At 40.4% G+C, this 20,109-nt stretch overlaps 1 protein-coding gene across 1 annotated transcript in view; it reads left to right on the top strand.

Moving 5' to 3' along the window:
* Positions 1-512: 512 nt before the first annotated feature.
* The window catches only part of DNAJC3 (DnaJ heat shock protein family (Hsp40) member C3), a 31,233-nt gene continuing 11,636 nt past the window's right edge, over positions 513-20,109 (top strand). The window contains exons 1-6 of the mRNA XM_055801935.1: positions 513-684; positions 5,919-6,029; positions 8,957-9,081; positions 10,134-10,208; positions 17,960-18,112; positions 19,579-19,760. Of these exons, the coding sequence (XP_055657910.1) occupies positions 603-684; positions 5,919-6,029; positions 8,957-9,081; positions 10,134-10,208; positions 17,960-18,112; positions 19,579-19,760 (728 nt within the window). The 5' untranslated portion in view covers positions 513-602. The remainder of the gene's footprint in view (positions 685-5,918; positions 6,030-8,956; positions 9,082-10,133; positions 10,209-17,959; positions 18,113-19,578; positions 19,761-20,109) is intronic.

Below are 20,109 nucleotides of genomic sequence, written 5' to 3'. Positions count from 1 at the left end.
GCCCCCGTCCTTCCCCAGGCCTGCCACTCCCTGCACAGCCCCCTCACACAGGCTGAACGCAGGCCTGGAACGAAGCCCTGTCCTTCCCCAGGCCTGCCACTCCCTGCACAGCCCCCTCACACAGGCTGAACGCAGGCCTGGAACGAAGCCCTCCTGGCCTCAGGAGAAGCCCGGGCGCTGGAGGAGGGGCTGGCAAGGAGACGCGACATAAAACGCGGCGGCAGACGAGCACACGCCGGGTTTCCCCACCCGCTGGAGGCCTGGAGCCCAGCGCCCGACCCGGGTCGCCAGCCCGCGCCGCCATTTCCCGTCAGGGAAGCGCGCTCCGCCTGCCTGCGCACGCGCGGCAGCGGGACCCCGCCCATGCGCGCAGGCGCAGTAGCGGCCCCGGACCGGCCCCGCGGCGCGCAGGCGCGGAGCGCGCCCCGCCCTGCCCCGCCCCGCTCCGCCCCCCCGCCGCTCAGGGCGGTGTTCGGCCAGCGCGAGGGGCGGGCGCGCGCGGCGTGGCCAATCAGGGGCGCCCACGACCCACCCCGGAGAAGTTGGAGCCGTTGGCCCGGGGCGCTGCCACTGTCGCCGCAGGCGTCGGGGGGGCGGCGGCGATGGTGTCTCCCGCGGCCTCCGCCGGCCGCCTGGGCTCCGCGCTGCCCTTACTGCTCGTGCTTTTCGACCTGCAGTACCAGGGTGAGGGCCGGCGGGTGTGCCCGCCCCTCCAGGGGGTGCCGTGCTGTTGGGGCCGTGCGTGGGGTTGGTGAGGGGGGGCGCGGCGGGCTGCGGGCCGGCTCGGGGGTGTGTGGGGGCGGGGGCGGTGGCCGCGGTGCTCCGCGGCCCGTCGGGGTGTGAGGCGAGTGAGCCTGAGGCGGGGGCTGCCGTCGGGCCCGCAGCGGTGCCTGACCAGGGCGAGTCGGTGCCTGGCCGTCCTCCCTCCTGCCGTGCTCTCGTCGGCGGTCGCGCCGCTGAGGGTGTTGGGGTGGCCGCCTGGGCCGTGGGGCAGCCGGCGTGGCCGGGCCGAGGTGCCAGTGGAGAGCGGAGCGCAGCCGGCGGGGCTGCGGCCTGCCCGCGGGGAGCCGGCGGCCTGAGCCGGCCGGGCCGGGCCGGGGGGAGGCCCCAGTGCCGCCAGCGCCATGGCGGCGGGGCAGCTCCCGCCGGACGGCCTGAGCGGGGCAGTATTTCTGGCAAGGGTGTGAAGGGGCTAGGAGCCGCCGCCTCATTGAGGCTGTTGCGAAACGTGCGTAATGAGGGCACCGTCGCCGCTTGTAACCTGTTTGGTTTTACCTGAATTCCTGGCGGTGCTGTTGGAGGTGGCTTGGTGTGTGCTTAGTTTTCCCTGGCCTTCTGATAGGGTGCCAGCTGCTGTGAAGTCTTGAAAATGTGGTGGCATCCTCCAGTGCACCTGTGTGACGGCATTGGCCAGTTCTGTACTGGCCTTGGAGTTCCTCACTTCTGTATGAATTCTGTGCGGTTCCCGATTTTAAAGGCTTTTTCAGTGGTCTTCTTCAGCCACAGACATTATTAGTGCCAAACCTTCAAATTCACTAAGGCTTTTGACAGTTGTGTTGCATTTGTTTTTGTTTTGTTCTGGTGGGTTTTTTTTGTTTTAGTCGGTTTTTTTTCCTCACCGTTAGTATTTGAAGTTCAGCAGAGAAGTTTATCTGCACTTTGTGTGGTGTGTTTACTTTCAGAGTACACTGTCAGCAACACCTGTATGACCAAACTTGTATTCACAGGCTCCTGTTAAATTTGTATCTTGGTTATACGGTTGCACATGTAGTCAGAGTTTCACCTGAGGAACGTTCTGTAACTAGCAGTGGCAGTGTGAAGTGGAACTGAAGCTGTCAGTAATCAAAGTCTGTAGACTTCAGACTGACCTGAGCTTGACATTAGAAATTCAGTTGCACTAAACTAGCGAATACTCCAGCTGGCCAAGTGGCAACAGGAACATACTGTGGCAAAGATGCTGTGTAGAGTAAAAATACATACTGTGGTGTGGAATTGCTTTTTGGATGTGTATTCTGGTAGTGTTAGAGGAAAAATAATAATTGTGGTCAAAGTATACTTCCTCCTCCTTCCCCCCCCCCCCCCCCCCCCCCAGCCCCAAGATTGTGGCAGTGATGTTCCTGATGAGGTTTCTTTATTTGGAGTTGCCAGCCTATTTCAAGTATATGGTTTAATGGACATGTGGACTTACCAAAGCCACATTCCTATTTTAGGGTATATTTACTTGATTTCAGTTCACAAAGATGCAATCACACATTAAAGCAAAACCCAAACCTGTTTAAAAGTAACAGCAAGTATAACTTATTAGGCTAAACATAGGGTCATTCTGATAAAAAAAATGCTCCCAAAGCAGGATCTGACACTCAGGTGACAAGACAATCATCAAGCTCTATTGTGTTTTTGTGTGTTTAAAAAAACAAAAAAAGTTCACATAACTGATTAAGATTAGTGACATACATGTTTCTTTTGTAATTGAAACAACTCTGTTTCTGGTACGCAGAACTAATTCTATTTATTTTCATGGTCCTGACACCCATCTTGGGAACAAGATTTAAAAAAAAAAAGTTGGTGGAAATTCTGCAGGGGAAAAAGAGGAGCCTGTAGACAAATGTAAAATCATGAAAGTATTCTGAAGTTGGAGGGCTTTCTTAAGCTTTTTACACTGTGGATGTGATTGGTTATTTGAGGATATAGTTTAAGTTTGTATACTTAAGTACCCACATATTAGCACCAGTGTTTCTAATAAAACAAAATTCCTACCAGGAAGTTACAATTTTTGACGTGAGTGTATTTAACTGGAAAAACAGGTTAGCTGCACCTGCTAATCTTTCCCGTGCCTTCTGGCTGGCTTTGAGTTGTCAGGGCTGATACCAGTTCTTACTTATGAGTAGTTTGGGTGTTTTGGTTTGTTTGGTTAGTTTTTCTGACTCTTCCACTCTTGCACCAGTGCTAGGACTACACACTCTGAATTTATCCAGAATATCTGACTTTATTTGATAGCTGAGGCTCTTATGTGTGGTTGTCTGAGGTCCTTGGTGAAGAGATAACAATTAGGCAGGCTTTAGAAATAATACTCAAATTAAAATACTTGGAAGTTTTAAAAATGGAGAGTATACTTGTGTATCTCTGGCATAAATATAGTTTCTTGCTGGAGCATACAAAGCTTCTTCAGCTGTAGTGCTGGGCCTTTGGCATCCAGTTCACTAATGACTGTGGGAAGGAGCTCTGTGGGGTTGGTTTGGTTTTTCCTCTGGTTAAAATTGAATCCTTGTGTTCATTCCCAGACCAGAGAGTGAATAGATACCCAAAAAAGTTACATAGAATTTGGGTCCTTAGACTCCTGTGAGTACGTTAATGGTTTTTAGATGTTTACTGTGGCATGGTTTATTTAGAGCAATTGTTTGCCTACAGCCAGAAAATGAATAAGCAATAGATCTGTATGAATAAATAGCCCAACTATCAGGTCAGAGTCTAGTGTTCCTGAGTAGTTACAGTGAATGTCGCTTTTCATCAGGGTTACCCTGACTATATAGGCTGCTTCTGGAGGTTCCCGCGTCAATTTATGATGTTCAGCAGCATGCAGAGCCAAGTTTTAAAATATGTCTGGTATAATTAGTCTTGTTCTGCAGGGAACCTACAGTCCTTCACAGCTTGCCTTATTTCTCTATCTTTGTTGCTTCTGCTCTTATTACTTACTTGTTTACTACTACTGGTCACCTTTCTAATTTCCTTTATTTTCATTATTTTCAAGGAAAAAGATGGCTCTCCTGCCTAGAGTATTGTGTAACTTTAAAACTGTGCTGAACAATATGTATGAAAGACACTGAATTGTATAGACACACCTTACTGTGAAAAATCCATTCTTGAAGTTATCCTGATGTGACTAAACTGTGAAACAAGGACACTCCTTCAGATGCATGAGACTGAAAATTGAATGCCACATTTAGGTGGATGGAAGGTTCATCAAAGAGTAATTTGCAGCCCACTTCTAGGATGCCATTTCAAACTGACAAGTTTTGAAAGATTTCATATATTGATATGTGGGGAGAGACAGAAGGGATGAAGCTTAGGAGTTTTTTGTTTGTTTTACCTCACCTTAAATACTTCATTCTGTTTATGGTTTGATACCTGATTTGTTGCTAGTATACATACTTCCAAAGCCAGGGAAATTTGTCATGTGTTTTCCAGTTTTGCGTTGGTTTTTTGTTGTGTTGTGTTGTTGGTTTGGTTGTTTGGTTTTTTTTTTCCCAATGCTTGCTTTGTTATTTTAGAGGACATTGGACTACACAGTGATCAAAGCTTTAAGCTAGAGAAGAAACAAAATGGTAAAGAACATCCATTTTTTGGAAAGCTGGACATTCACATAAAAGCCATCTTGAAGTAGAATACTGCTTGTGAAAAAAAAAATTACTGTCAAGAAAACTTTTCCACTACAGTGGAGCTATTTATATTTTATTCAGAGCTGTACATGCCTAGAATGGATTTTGAAATTCACAGTTTAGTAAGATTTCCAAGTTGACTATATGATAAGTAATTACTATTTTAACTTCATCTACTTAAACAAAAAAATTACTGACTGGAAATTTGAAGCTTATTTTATAGTAATTTTTGTAATTAAAGGAATTTGTTTGCTGTCATCGTTATAAAGAAATTGAATTGCAGCCCAGTTTGATGAATTATTGTCAAACTTTTAGCAGGTGGAGCTTGGTTTCCAGTGGATACAGAGGGCATTTTGTTCATTTTAGTATAGACAGCTCAATGATTTTCTTACAATGTGGAATTAAAAGAATTGTGAACTATATTACTGCATAGGAAAGGAAAATTAAATTAAGATCCCAGGTGCTGAGAGGTCCTAGTTCTAAAATCTTGATGACCTGGTGATCAGAAATTACTGTTCTTTCATTACAAACTCTGTTATTTAATCACCTTTCAGTGCCTATCTGAATTAGCTCAATACAAAACCTAAGTGGAAGAAATTGATTCTGAGTAATTGTAGTTCATTGTTTTCTAAACAATGTAATTTACCTTGTATATTGCCTTGCTTAAATTTGTGCATGGGGTATGCTTGTAGTGAAAGAAAACTGGTTATAGCGTGGAAGTTTGAACAGTTATAAACTGGTAAGTTGTAGGGAAATTCTGTCCTGATTTGAAGAATGCCAGAAGCAGTACAAATGAAAAACCTCTGTGGCTAAATTAATAGATGTACAGCATGTACTTGCACACAGCTGCTCATTTCCTCTCAACAATAGTCTTTCCCTGTTGGTTGACCAGCAGCAATTTATTAGCTTTAAACTACAACTGGCACTTTGAAAGCATACCACTTTAGTATGATTTTCATGCTACTGGTTAAATGACAAGGGAGTGAGAATTTTAATTATTTATGTCAAAATAAATGTGCTTAAGAAACATTTTGCCGTGGAAGTTATAAAGATGAGACAAAAGTGCAGTAGATCAGAAGCCAATCTCTGAAGTACCTAACAGCTCTCAATTGAGTCCTAAGTTACCAGTAGGGTAATGAAATTTAACTTAGAGCCTTTTTATATTTGCTGTGTGTGCATTAGGAGTGTTTTTCCAGATTCTTTTGAAATTGAAAGCCCACTTAAATGTATTTTGTCAAACTGTGTTTATAATTGATGTATAAGGCTTGATGTGCAAAGGTATGTTACTGAATATATAGACAGGAATAGAAATGCATGTTTGGTGCCGCCTTGCAATGTGGTGCTTTACAGTGTTTATTTATTTTGACTTCTTTTTGGAACAGGGCAGATGTGTCTTGTGTTAGGCCTTAGGTTGTTTTAGTACAGGAAGATGTGACTTCTGCCTCTACATCAAGAACTGTGTGATACATGTATTATGACTGTATGCATTTAGTATAATCAAACTTGTCATTCAGAACCTTGATCTTTTTGTTTTTCTTTAAGGAGCTGAATGTGGAATAAATGCAGAAGTGGAAAAACAACTTGAAATGGGAAAGAAGTTACTGGCTGCTGGACAGCTAGCAGATGCTTTGTCTCACTTTCATGCGGCTATAGGTATGTATCTCAGGAAGACGACTCTCGTGCTGAAATACCTTTGGGTGGGGTTTTTTTTTCCCCTACTATTTGCTTCATAATTAACCCATTTTCTTGTAAATTGTGTTCCATGAGTCACAGAAGTTGGGGCACCTTTATACAGCAGTTTGGACAGGACCCAGCAGAGATGCAGTAGAATATTTATGCTTTGGTTTTGATAAAAGAAACTGTAGGTCCACAAAGTCATTGCTGTTCAGCAAGCTAGCTGTAGCCAGCTATATCAAAGCAATTATATTTGACTGTGGTGTCATTTGAGGTATTCCCTGTAGCTAATCCCATCAAGATTAGATTTCATCTTTATAAACTTTTTTGAAGTATGTCTTTGAAAGGTTGATTTATCCAGCGTGGATAAAAAAATTCAACATTTAAAATAGTCTCTTTTTTTATTTATTTATTAAATCTTGAAATGGGTGATACCTCAGTGAAACTGATGCTACAGGTTTGAGATACTAAACTGGTAGTGAAGAGCATATTAACTGTCCCTCTCTTACAGTCAGCTAGTGAGTGAGGTTTTGTTTTGGTGTTCTGCATTTTCAACAAACAGAGGAGTTAAATGTCTATAAATTTTAAAGCAACTTTGCAGGTTAAAATCCTTTAATTGAAATGTGGAGACAGCCCCACCCAAGAGCAATGTCCATTAACACTACAGTTTCTCAATTGCATGGGTTTTTTTTTTGTTTTTTAAGTTGTTGTACTCTGTTATAGTGTGTATAAGTGCATAATTTCCTCTGTGAGAAGAATACTACCCAGGTGTTACATGTTAATGAGTCATACTATTGCGACTTTTCATGCCTTGGTCTCATAGTGATATGTAAGTGAAATATCTGCTGATTCAGAGTTCATATTTTCTGTAAGATCAGGTTCCTTTATGTAAAAGGGAGTGGAGGGAGGAACTTCCTTTTTTATCTGTGCTATGGAAACTCATCATTCCACCAAGAGGTGGTCTGTTACTCCTTTTGCCTTGTGTGTTACTGCCAAAGCATTCCTGTGGGATCTCAGCAAGTTGGCAAGCTTTAATTTGGGTTTGGTGAAAAGTCCAGTTCAGTCTGTGGCCATGAGAATGCTGCTGGTGGTGCAAAGGCAGCAGTGGTGTGAGGTGACATGAGCAGTGCCTGCATGGGGTGAAACCCTGTGCTTTGCCAGCAGTGCTCAAGCAGCTGGTAGAAGTGCAGTGTGACTGGCTTTGTTGTGACCTTGATGGGATTCTTAGTTGGACGTTGATTTGAGCCTGATTGCCTCAGCTTCCATCAGACCTTCTTCGTATTTTGCTTCTTTGAAAAGATTTTAAGCACAATTTGCCTACTGTGTTTGTAGAGGAGGGGAGATGAAATTTCTCTAATCCTTTTTTGCCTGTACTGCATCATTACAGATCCTCTTGTCTTGCCTCAGCAGGCCTATTTTTCTCTTTCGCAAACTTCTAAAATAGAAGAAAGTTACTGTCCTTTTTCTCTCTCTTCATTGAAAGAATTTTCAATTCAATCTCATTAAGTTGCTGGCTTATGCAGTCTCTCTGGGTAAATGTCAATTGCTGTTCACTACTGTTACAAGGGAGCTGACGCAAAACCATACTCTCTGTCAGAAAGATTGTTATCTGGTGGTGGAATGTGTGTTTTGGGGTTAGCTCTTTTGTATCTTTCATCTTTTGTGTATTAATAAAGTTCCTTAATTTCAGCTGTTGATTTGTGCTTACTCTACACGTTTAAGTTGTATGCAGTAGGACTTAATACTTGTTAAAGATAGTAACATTTGAATTTACTTGATGCCTATAATGCTGGCATACAAGGTGGCATACAGCATGGGAGTTACTATTAAATTTCAGTTATGGACATTAGCATTTCCACAGCCAAAGCATTTTAGAGGAAGAGTGTGGATACCTTTTCTAGTGAGAACTGAACTAGTCTTTTGGTAATGGAGGTTGCTAGCTATGAAGCTTGATTACTGATCATAAGATTTTTGGCATTGCTATTTGTTCCATTTATTTTAAAGTTCTACTTTAACATCAGATGAAGTGAGAATGAGAAATACTTGTTTTGTTTCTCAGATATACTTGTCTACAAATTCTGAATAGATGATTTTTAATTTTTTTTTCTTATTAGCACAGTAAAAAACTTAGCCACATGCAGTAGAAGACAGTGTTTTGATGGTCTGAGTTTCTTTTGCTTGAGAGCTCACAGTAACTGTCATCAGTTTCTTTGAAATACTGCATAGAGAAGAATATTAAGAAAATTCTTCTTAGTTTCAGAGACTACTTACTGTAAGGGTGTACATATATGTGCTAGCCTAGAGAGTGTTAAAATTTCTGGATCTTGGAAGTTTGACCAGCAGACAACATGGAATGTGTGGGCCTTAGCCTTCAGGTTTTTATAATGTACGTGCATTTGTCTGCTGTTGAGAGGGGGATGTTGGTGCCCACTTTAAAGAAAGAAGTTGCTGCTATTTCAGTGGATGATGTAAAGTGTTTATGTGTCTGTGATGACATTGGAATAACACATTGGTCATTTTGGGATTATTTGCTTGCATACTGTATGATGGATGGGATGGAGAATGACGAATTGGCATGTTTTCAAATATAGGCTTGCAGCTGGAGGTAAAGCTCTAGTATGTAGTGGCTGTTTTCCGGTACAAAGCTGAAAAACATGTACATATTTCGCCTTCAGTACTCTTTAATTATTTGGCATTTACATAGTTTCTGTAATCTTTATTGTTAAATACTCAAACTGCATAGAAAATACTGCTTGAATAATGTTACAAATATTATGTTTGATAAACATCATTTTTCCCAGTGCCTTAAAAGTCAGGTAATATATTTTTAGTCATTACAGTGTCGCTGTACCCAAAGTTTCAATTACCTTGAGATAGTATTCTGATCATTGTTTGTTCACTTGCAGAGGGAGACTCTGATAACTACATTGCTTATTACAGAAGAGCCACAGTGTACTTAGCCATGGGCAAATCTAAAGCAGCAATTCGTGATTTAAGTAAAGTGGTTGAATTAAAGCAGGACTTCACATCAGTAAGTATTACTGGAATTGAAAATTGTTCAAGCATAAAAAAATACCCTGTTTCAAACTGTAAAAGACTTTGCTCAATAGAAATAGAAAGTATGATATCACTCAGGCTTTAAATAGGGTAAAATAATAGCAATAGTGTATGTGTGTGAATTAGCAACTATGCTGAGGACAGTCTATAATCAGTTACTCTAGCAACTAATAGTAGTTTTATTAAGTTCACGTTCCTCATGGATTTGTGCTAAACACTTTCCTTCTCTTGCTTGTGACTTCTTTCAGTCACCAAGGCTATGCCCTCTGAGAGAGGCTGGGGGAAGAGAGTGCGCAGATGTCTCTGTTTTTCTTCTGTCTTAATTGGTATTTGATTTGAGGCATCTCTTCTCCGCGGGAACTGTCCTAATCTCACTACCTTCCTATAGGATTGTTGGAAGTTCTGATTTACTTACCCCTTTCTCACTTCTGTGTACTATGTGTGGGGACTGCATCGCTAGTTGGGAGACTGGTGCTGGAGTCTTCTCTTGTCTCCCTTTTCCATGGACAGTGGCACATCCTTTATAGCTTAGAATGAAGGAGCAACTGTTAAATTCATGGTTGTATGAAAACATTCTTATAATAAATTCTTCTAAATCATTAACTTGTTTACATAGCTTTTATTCTGAAAGTTCAGTGGAAGAATTATATGTGGATATGGTTATTGTTTGTTTCTGCTAATTTCTTAAAATCTATAAGCAGTTACAGTCAGGAAAATGGTGTAAGTTTAACACTCAGTTTGTGCAACTCTTCAAATGAGTTCTTTCTATGAGTTGCAGCTGCTAATAAAAACTGTGGCTGCTTCTTGCCCCTTATTTCTGGTGCAGAGTGATCCTTTACCATCAAAAAGCCCTCATAAGAACATTGTCAGTTTGAGAAGATAAGAACAGGTGTTGTGTTCTGTGTTTCAGCTTGTTAGCTGTAGTAAAATGAAATTTTTTTCCTGTGAAAGAAAACTGAACCTTGTGTTCATACTTTGCTGGATTGCAATTTGTATCAAAAGAAATCATATTATGTTTCATTTCAGGCCAGATTACAGAGAGGACACTTACTGCTGAAGCAAGGAAAATTTGATGAAGCAGAGGATGACTTTAAAAATGTGGTACGTTGGAGGCCTAAGCTGAACTACATCACTGCTTTTAAGGTTGAGTTCTGAGCCAAGGTCTCATCCTGACTCTGATGCTCTAGAGTAAATGTGTATGTCTTTCCTGTTCTTTAAAGGTATGGTAGCCAAGCTACCTTGTATGAATAAATGACTAATAAAGTGGCAGTGCAGTGCAGAAGATGAAATCAGAAGGTGTTGCATGAAGTAGCATAGCACTTCAGAATTTTTTTTTTGTGTGTGCCTGGCACTTCATGATCTCTGCTTGATGGCGCCTACACTAGGGAACAGTCTTCATTCAGAAAGAAAGGATAAGTGACAAGGGACTCAGATTACACAATTGAATGCTGCTTTACATCAATATATTCTGGTCACCCTGGGAAATCACTAGGGGCCTCATGGATCAACCTTCGAAGGTTCCTGTCTCTCTTCACTGATTGCAAAAGGATCCTGGGCTCTGAATTTAGTCACTGGGCTGTTAAAATCGGTGTGTGTCAGTGGCATGCATCTGTATGTCTTCTCACCTGCAGAGTTCTCCATCTTTCACGAATGCATTGACAATACTTTCTCTCTGTGTTCTGCAAGTGCCCACAGTTTCTTTACAAACACAGTTGGATGTTAACAACCTAAAACTCGCTTGGGTTGTTTTTTTGTTTGCTGGGTATTTTGTCCATTTCAGCTGTGCTGCAAAAATACACTAATCTAACCCCAGAATTCTGTTCTGGGAGAGAATATGTGAAACTACTCCCTCTCTTTTGCACAAAACTTCTGTAAGCATGAAAACAAAGAAGATCCTTTCTTATTCTTGCTTACTTTTAAAAGTTGCTAGTTTGAACAGCTTGCATGTTCCTTATGCCAAAATAAATAGAATTTGCAAGTGTAACTGATGGTGTCTTACTGGCTTTCTTTGAAGAGTGTGATGGAAAAAACAGTTCTGCCTTGCAGGTCACAGATGTTTAATGGAAATCTTACTAGCGAGTATGTATGTCAGAGAGCAGTTACATTGTACACTCTGCAGGACAGTTGAGAGGAACAGCTCTTGCAGGTGTAAATGCACCGAGCAGTCTTTGTGCTTGTAGTAAAGCTGCAGTAGCTTATTCTGAAATCCATATAGGCATGGCTTCTCTGGCTGCTGCTGCTTCCTAAGTCTTTTAGGAGTGTGTTCTGCTGTTGCACGTCTGATGGCAATGCAGCCCTGCTGTTTGCAAATGTGGGAGAATGTCGTTCAGGTCTGATTAACTCAGGACATAGTTGCTGCAATAGCAATTAATGTGATGTCAGTGTTGATTCTGACTTTGTGTGTGTATCTCTTTGCAGTTAAGTCTTTGTTGAAGTATTGCTTAATGCTTCATATGGATGGAGAAGCATTTCTAGTCAACTGTCCAGTAGCTTGCCCTTTTTTCAAACCAGCTGCAAAAATTTAGATTGCTGCCTATTTCAGTCAAGTTCTAAATCTGAGGTGGAATAATGTTTCTTCTCAGAAGCTTATTTATGAAGATACAATATTGGTCCTAATTCTTAATTCCAGTTTCCTTGATTCTGTGAACGTTATTGCTCATGTACTTAAAGAATATGGCAAGCAGTCTGTTTTGAAGAGCACAATTTTCACTTGTGTAGTATATTCAAAGAAACAATCCAATATTAAAGTAATACTTTGTAATAGGTTAACTTATTCAAACAGGGGAGGGATTAAGTTATCTTACATACCTTAAATCTTTTAAGTAGAATACATATTTCTTTGAGAGATCTCCCTTGTTTTCTTCAAAGTCTTTCAGATAGTCAATGTGAGTATTGTACCGGTTCTCTGTGTGTCTAAAATACCTGTATTTTAGTATACTCTGGCAGTATGTTTGTGTTAAGTATAGTCACAATACTGTGAAATGTATTAATAGTCTGTGTTTCTTTGGGTTTTTTTTTTTTTGGTAAATGAGAGGGGACAAGAGGAGGAGGAAGGCTATTAGGGATTTAATAGCTTTCTAGATGATTTCAAGACTTTTACATCCAGAGCCTATCTTTGCTGCCAGAAGTGGTAGGAGCAAGGTAAATAGTAGGTACCAGGAAGCTTTGACTCATATTTTAAGTTGGGGGTCAAGAAGACAAGAGGAACCAGTTGTATCTTGAAATGAAAGTGCCTTCTGCTACTAGGGCAGATAATGATGCAAAGAAATTCCAGTAGCATCTCAGTAACTTTTAGACTAGAATGTAGCTGTGGACTTGAATACCTAAAATTGTGTGCTTTACATGTGATCAGAGTAACGTATGTAATCTAAGATTCTGCTCTTTAGCTGAGAAAACATGAATCAGGATCTGAACAGCCCTCTAGCATCTTTTGTTGGCTGGGTCAGCTAACTAGAATGCTGTCATACTGGGTAAGCATGTAGCATATCAGTAAACTTTGATGTCCAGATCTGGAGCTAAACTGGAGAAAAACTCGGGACATCCAGCATTAATAGTGCATAGACTAAATCTGCAAACAGTCACTGTAAGTCAGTAGGCATGCAGCAGCTTGGTCATATGTTTGAGCCTCCAGAAACTGAGTATCATGGAAGGATGGGGTGGAAATACTGTATTAAAAAAAACAAACCCCAACAACCACAACCCAAACCAAAAACAAACCTCTGCCCCACCCATCCTTCACTGAAAGGGTAGTCTTAATTTGAAGAAAATTAATATACTTTGTTTACTCTGCAGGGTTTCAGGATGTTACCTAGAATAGGTGGTCCTGAAGAAGTCATATGCTTACAGAAATTAATTGTGGCATGTTACATGTGAGAATTTTTATCTTCGGTGTTAATTTTTTTTTTTTCCTGAGGAAGTAGTTGTGTAGATGAGGTAGGCTTTCTTCTGGTAAAGCCAGTTTTCTTTGAAGTAGATTATATCCCCTTGAATAATAGTAGATGTGTTTCTCTGTGTGATTTAACACAAGATCATTTGTCTATTTGGGTCAGGTGTTGACTTCATGGGAGTAGTTTGTAGTTTAAAATATCCCCCGCTTTTGAGTTGGAGAAATCAGATCAGGGTGTGAAAACTAAGGAGAATAATTTTACTTGGACTGTCCAAGGAGAGACATGCAGGGGTGAGATGGTTTGTGAATCCCAGTGGAGACTCTGAAAAGCTTTGCTTTTTTTTTTTATTTTTTTATTTATTTCCTACTTCCCATCCTTCCTCTTGGAGTCATGCCCCTTTAAAAGGGATCTCAACAGTTTAGGAGATGCAGTCATTTTTGAGGAAAAGAAAAGGGTAAGAAAAATCCAGCTCATCTAGAGGAGAGGATGACAAACTTTCCTAGTTTGTAACAGCAGTTTGTTTTGTCTAGAGCTTAAAAGAATCATTGAAACTTTTTTCTTTTCTTTGTCTACAATAATAAAACCCACTGTTCAGCATATACTTGTGAAAAGAAAAAAAAGTCGTACCCTTAATTTCTTTCTACATGGTTTTTATAGTATGTAGGAAAAGTTTCATGAAGACCCTAAACCTCTTGAAGGTTATATGATTGCTAAGCAGAGTTGTTCCTATGTTTGGATGTTTCTACCCCCTGTGGCATATCTGTGCTGGCTGTGTTGTGAGGCAATGCCAGTATAAGAGCAGGCAGTGGGAATGCCTAATTGGAAAGGGTGAGTGTACTCCTTCCAGGAGCAGAGCCTCTTGACACCCCGGCCTTCACAAGGCAATCTAAAAATAACATGTTTTTTTCTACTCTGTACTTCCCTGTTGGCCAGAATTAATCACGAGGTTTGGGTAGAGGGTGTGATTCAAACTTATGCCTTGACATGTTAAGAAATAAGACGTTTCTGGAAACATCTCCTTTTGGCCAGCAGATGCACCAAGTTGACAAGGTTCCTTACATGGGCCAGTTCTTGTTTTGTTTTTCCCCTGTCTAGCAATACAGAATCACAACTCATTAGTCTTTAGAAGCTCTTTAGCTTTTTCCTTGGCTGCTCAGCTACCAGTTTGGAAGTACAGGATCTAAGGAGTACTAAAACTTGCAACAGGTGTCAGCAGAGGGGTCTGGTTCTTGTGTCCAGAGTGCCCAGGATGGAACAGGGATTAAGCAGAAGTCCTTAGGTGACTTCAGAAAGTTGTTGCTCACAGTATATAAATAGTATTTATTTCTCTGCTCCAACTTTGGTTGAGTGTTCATATGCTTTAATACAAGTTTCTTCTGTTTTGGTTAGTATTTTCTGAATGATAGAAGTCAACAGGACAGATCTGTGGGCACATCAGTGCTCATATCTAAGGCCTCAATTCATGAAAGCCCAGGAATATTTATTTGATCTTTTAAGCATGTGATTTTTAGTGAAAATGGAAGGAATATTGGTATATTTTGGTTGATAGAAGGCCTTTTGAAAATTTGACAAGAGCAACGCAAGTCCTGACAGCCCTTTGTGTATGCCTTGTAATATTGTCAGTGACCCTGCTTGTGTTTTAGAGAAAATGACACGTTTTGGAAAGGACCAAGTTATGATATTATTTTAAATTGTCTCCATTTTTTTAATTATTTATTTTAGACTGACTGTAATAGTCACAGTTGCAGTTTGTTGCAATAAATACTGTAAATTGAGGTGTCCTAAATAGACAGTACTGTCTCCCTTGGAAGCATCAACACTTAAAAGCTGGAAACTGAAGATGCTGCTTCCAGCTCCACTAGATGTCAGCCACGACCAGGCAACTGAACACTGTACATCTGCAAATGCTTTTCTCATCTAGAGAAGCCCTTGTCTGTTTCAAAATACACTGGGTAATAGTTTTGCATGGTTGGTTGGTATGTGTAATGACACTATTTTGGGTGTGGGTGGAGACCATCTTATGGCACTATAAGTTAACCTGATTTGAGTAAGTTATTAGGCAGTCTTGGTTTGGGTAGTTGAAGCACTCCTAACCAGATCAAAGCAACGTTAGATTGTTTCCAAATACTTTTCTCTGTGGTACTGTGATCGTCTGTAGCTTCATGGTTAAAGAATGAAAGGTATTTAAATATTTCCTTGCTTTTTTTCTATCTAACATCATAGCTGCATTACCTAATATATTGCTCTGCCAATGTGGAGCTTTCCTTTGTGCACTCTTCTTGAGTGCATGGATATCTTGATCTTGGATAACACAAACCATGGAGGCTACTTCAGTTCCCCACAGAATGTTTTTCGCAAGCCTAATCAATTTCTTTTCATTGTGTATTTACCAGTTTGAAAAGCAAGAAAATAAACCAGCTTTAGAATGTGCAGGTGTATGCCTACATTAGTTCACTGGACCACTGTAAGAAAGGTATAGAAACAGTGAGTCTATAACGTTTTGGGTGTTTTAACAGTATTTTGTTTTTTAAACAACGGTATTTAAGAGTGTTCCAAGTTGTAGTGTCTGTTTATAATACATACTAAGATACTCAGATGCAACGCATTCACCAGTAGCAGCATGCTTGTTGAGCAGAACTGAGTAGAGCATGGCTTCTGACTTTGTGCTTTGAGGCCATTGGTGAAGCATGTAGAGGAGTGTTAGGTTTGCCTTAGACCTCTATTAAATTAAGCTGAAGGGTTTTCTTAATACTTTGCTCCTTTCTTGGAAATCTTGCACACGCTTTTTGCAAGCATTTGTTCTGAGTTGTCACCCCCAAGCTTACTGCCCCACAGGAAAAGGAGAAAGTAATTGAAATGTGATTTGTTATTGATAGTGATGTGACAGTCCTCTGATCATAAGGCAAAGGACAGAAAAAAATAGGAAAGCAAACCAAAATGAGTATCAAACAACTGTATCACATTTCCAGCTTTTTTTCTGGAAGCTGAATGAATAGTCTTCTTTTTGCTTTAGTTAACATTACTGATTAAAACATGGCAATAAGCTAACTATTTAAAAGCTTCTGAGTTTGTTTTCATCATACTGTGGCACACAAAGGCCTGATGTGTAATTTGCATGATAGCTTGAAAAGTTGCCCTTTGTTTAACTGGACAGTTTGTACTACCCAGAATTTTCTAGGATGTTTCACTCAAATGGTATTTATTACTATTGGAATTGTCTGTGTGATTGTAATGTTGCTTTTCATACCCCACTGACGTTTTGCTCCAAATAAATTACAAGAAACATACTGTGTGTCTAAGGAGCGCAGTGTTATCATGAGATGTTTAGGTGGAAGTGTAAAGCTTGTCCATAGGAAATGCTCTTAATTTTTAAGAGAGGAGAATGCTGAGAATTTGAGGGAAAAATTAAGCAAGGCAGCTGGAAATTCAGAGAATATTGTAGTCTTGGAACTTTTAAAATTAAAAGTGCAGAAATTTACCTCTACTACAAGCTCCAGATTTAGGGGAGAAAGAGGATGCACAGCATCAGGGTTAATAGGCAGAGTTTCTCTTCTAACCAGAAGAAAAGGTTTTTGAGATTTCTATTAGGAATTGGCCTGCAAAGAAGAAAACTGATCACATTCCTCTCTTCTTGCTGAAAGACGGTGCAGGGGATAAAGGAGAATTATCAGGTCGAAGTACAACTTGATTTTTGCCAGACTAAAAATGAAACAACTGCATAAGGTTCAAAAAGACTTAACATGAAGAATCTAAGGCAGAGGTGGGACTTGTGCGTGCTTTTGATGTTGCATTTAAGCTTTTTCCTTTTATATACTTAAGTGTTAGAACCAGGGAGAATTTTGTTAAAGGAGTTCTGAGGGCTGGTGTTGAGTTACCTTAGAGGTTTAAACACAAAGTATGAATGTTTGCAGAACTTGCCTCTTCCCTTTTCCTCATCAGTTTACTTTAAAGGAGGGAAGAAAGTACTGGATGACTTTGAAGACTTTATCTTTTGTCAGCACTCTGTGCCTAAAATGCAACATAGTGCAAGTTTTTATTTTACAACAAGCAAAATTTTAAAAAAATTCAAGTCCTGCTGATCTGTTTCTTTTAAAACTTTGGAAGTCAGTGATCACATGTGAAGGCAGTGCCTTACTCAAACTACGCTGATTTTACAAATTGCTTCCTGGTTTTGCAGGAGAATGGTTGAGATTCCTCTTGGTCCATATTTGTCTTCCTGGGTGGTAGAGGAGTTGCCTGTGGGATTTTTTTTGGGGGTTGTTTTTTGATTCCCTTTGAACATACAAAGCTGCCTAAACAAGTGAAGGCAAGTACAATGTAACCCCTTCTGCTTGCTCAGAGGGGTTTGAGAAATGGGAGCCTTTGTAGACAAAACTTTAGGCTTGTTTAAAACTACATATGAAGCAAAGTGCATGAATTCCCAGCTGAGGCTTTCCCTCATCTGTAGCATCTTAACTTGCTCCAGTAGCCACTCTTTCTGCGGAAAATGTAAGCACCACAGCTTCACTTCAAGACTGTCTGTGACACATTGCATATGTTTCTGCCATGAATTTCTAAATGTGTATTGTGCTTAAAGTGAGATATGTGATTATGCCATGTAGATATATTTCCTACTGATGCTGAGGAATCCAGTGTTTAATAACTGCAGAAAGATGATTTAGCTAGACTAAAATTGAGAGGTCTGTGATTTCCACCAGGTGATAGGGGGACAACTGTTATGTATGATGTGTGTCCGATGGTAAATGATCAGTCGTGGTAGGGGCAAAAATTAGGTTTCTGTGACTTCTGACAATCTGTATTGAAGCTAAAAATGTCTTTCGTTTTTCTGAAGTTTGGAATTGGAAACATTTCCAGTGGAATTTTGCTTTATTTGCAGCTTTAATCAGTTCTCCATTATATGATTGTTAGTGGGATAAAAAAAATCCTTGAACAAGCATTTCAGTCTCTCCTTGTTAATCTTTGCAGCTCAAATCTAATCCTAGCAATAATGAGGAAAAAGAAGCCCAGACTCAACTGACAAAATCTGATGAGCTACAGCGCCTGCATTCACAAGCATTAGCTGCCTACCGGCAAGAGGATTACGAAGCTGCTATTTCTCTCCTTGATGAAATCTTGGCAGTAAGTGTTAAGTAAAATGGTACTGTGAAAGGGAAGTAAGAGTTCCTGTCTGACATCTGTGTGTTTTTGTTTAATAACTTCTTCACTGGTGTGAAAACAACTGGTGTAACTGGCTCAGTTTTGCTGCGTACTGTGAGTCCATAATGAAGTTGGAGAGTGGAGAATGCTGAGCACTAGCTGCAAAAAAGTCAAAGTAATAGGTTGTAGTTTGGGTTAAAGATACAACTTCAGCCAAGCTTCTGCTACAGATAACTTTCTTGATTATACTTTCCTGTTTTTCCAGAGTTTAATATTCTTGAGGAAGATAGTAAAAAAAGTTGTTCTCCAACAATGAAGTTTTGGTAAATATAGGAGGTGTAAGGTTTTTTTTATCTAGATTTTTCATTGCCTGTATGCAGGCAATTCTTGTCTTGAGTAAATGAAGTAACAAAAGATACAAAAAAAATCACAAAGTTTAAGTACAGAGCTATCTGGATTTTCAGCTCGTTCTTTATATATCTGTATTTGTTGAATCATCATCAGTATAGGTAGTCTGATAGTAGAAGTGTAAATAAATCAATTGTGGGCATTTGGCGTGTCATATAAAAATATATATTAAAAGACAATTAACTGCTATCACTTCACATACAAATTAACATTGTTGACTTGGATTTTACAATGTTCTGACTTTTGGTGAAGAAACTGCCAAAGCATGGGAGTTTGTTTATGGGGAGGGAACATGGAAAAGCAGAAAACCCTTATTTTCTAAAATGATGGTTTACAAACAAATGAACCAATTGCACAATCACACAGGATGGTCAGGGTTGGAAGGGACCTCTAGACATCTAGTCTGACCCCCCGCTACAGCAGATTCACCTAGAGCAGGTTGCACAGGATCACATCCAGGTGGGTTTTGATTACCTCCAGAAAAGGAGACTGCACAACCTCTCTGAGCAGCCTGTTCCAGTGCCAGTGATGATAGGCAGTTCCTTTTAAGTAGTTAATTCTTGCCATAGTGTGACATTGTTGCTTCCGTATATTGATCTTTAAAATCTGGATACTAAGGTCAGTTCTTGCGTAGCTGAATCTTACCCACAGGCTTCTTTCTAGAGGATAACTGACACCTTGGTCCTTGCTGTTCCCTACCCCTATTCTTTTGGGAAGATACAATAATTTATTATTCTGATATCCTTCCCTGGAGGCTCAACAGACCGTCCCAGTTTAAGCAGTGCCATTAGATTTAATTCATCTCCCTGCGTGATGTCATTGAATCATTTACAAATTTTTCATCCCTTTGATTTCTGTTGGGCAGGTGCATCACAGCATCCACCAGGAAGCAGAGATGCTAATTTCATGTGCTCTGCATGCAGCTTGAACCTTATGCTGTTGCATTTGGCAAAGTGAAATTAAACGGGATTTTTTGTTTGTTGGGGAGGAAAAGTGAAGTGTTACGGACCAAAAACAACCTTTATTTTTGATTTGTCGAGGTTTGTGTTTGGGATGCAGAGCTACGGGAGCTTCGAGCTGAGTGTTATATAAAGGAAGGAGAGCCAAGCAAAGCTATTAGCGACTTGAAAGCTGCTGCTAAATTAAAGAACGATAACACTGAAGCCTTCTATAAAATCAGCAGAATATATTATCAGCTGGGGGACCATGAATTATCACTCAGGTAATTTTACTGTTAGTGGTAATCATTATAATTGAGACAGAAGATGTGATGGGGTAGGTCATAAACTGTGAAATACCCATGTTGTTTTGTTTTTGGATGGAGTGGCAACTCTGGTCTAGATCCGATAAAGGAATCTGCCTTCCAGAAGTTACGAACTGGTGGAGAAGACACCATGTTTATTCTTGGCCGACCAGCCATTGATGGCTCCTAGCATCTGGTTTACTTAGACCTGCGCTATATGGCTTCTATTGATCAGAGCTGCTTACGTTGACTGTCTTTATTGTATTTTTCTATACTAGAAGAACATGCTTCTCTAAAACTTGCTTTGGTGTGGACCCTTTGACCTTGA

The sequence above is a fragment of the Falco peregrinus genome, chromosome 4 (genome assembly GCF_023634155.1).
Source record: "Falco peregrinus isolate bFalPer1 chromosome 4, bFalPer1.pri, whole genome shotgun sequence".
Taxonomy (NCBI): Eukaryota; Metazoa; Chordata; class Aves; order Falconiformes; family Falconidae; genus Falco; species Falco peregrinus.
Note: the sequence above shows the minus strand (reverse complement) of the source record. Positions and strands in the feature narration are given on the sequence as shown.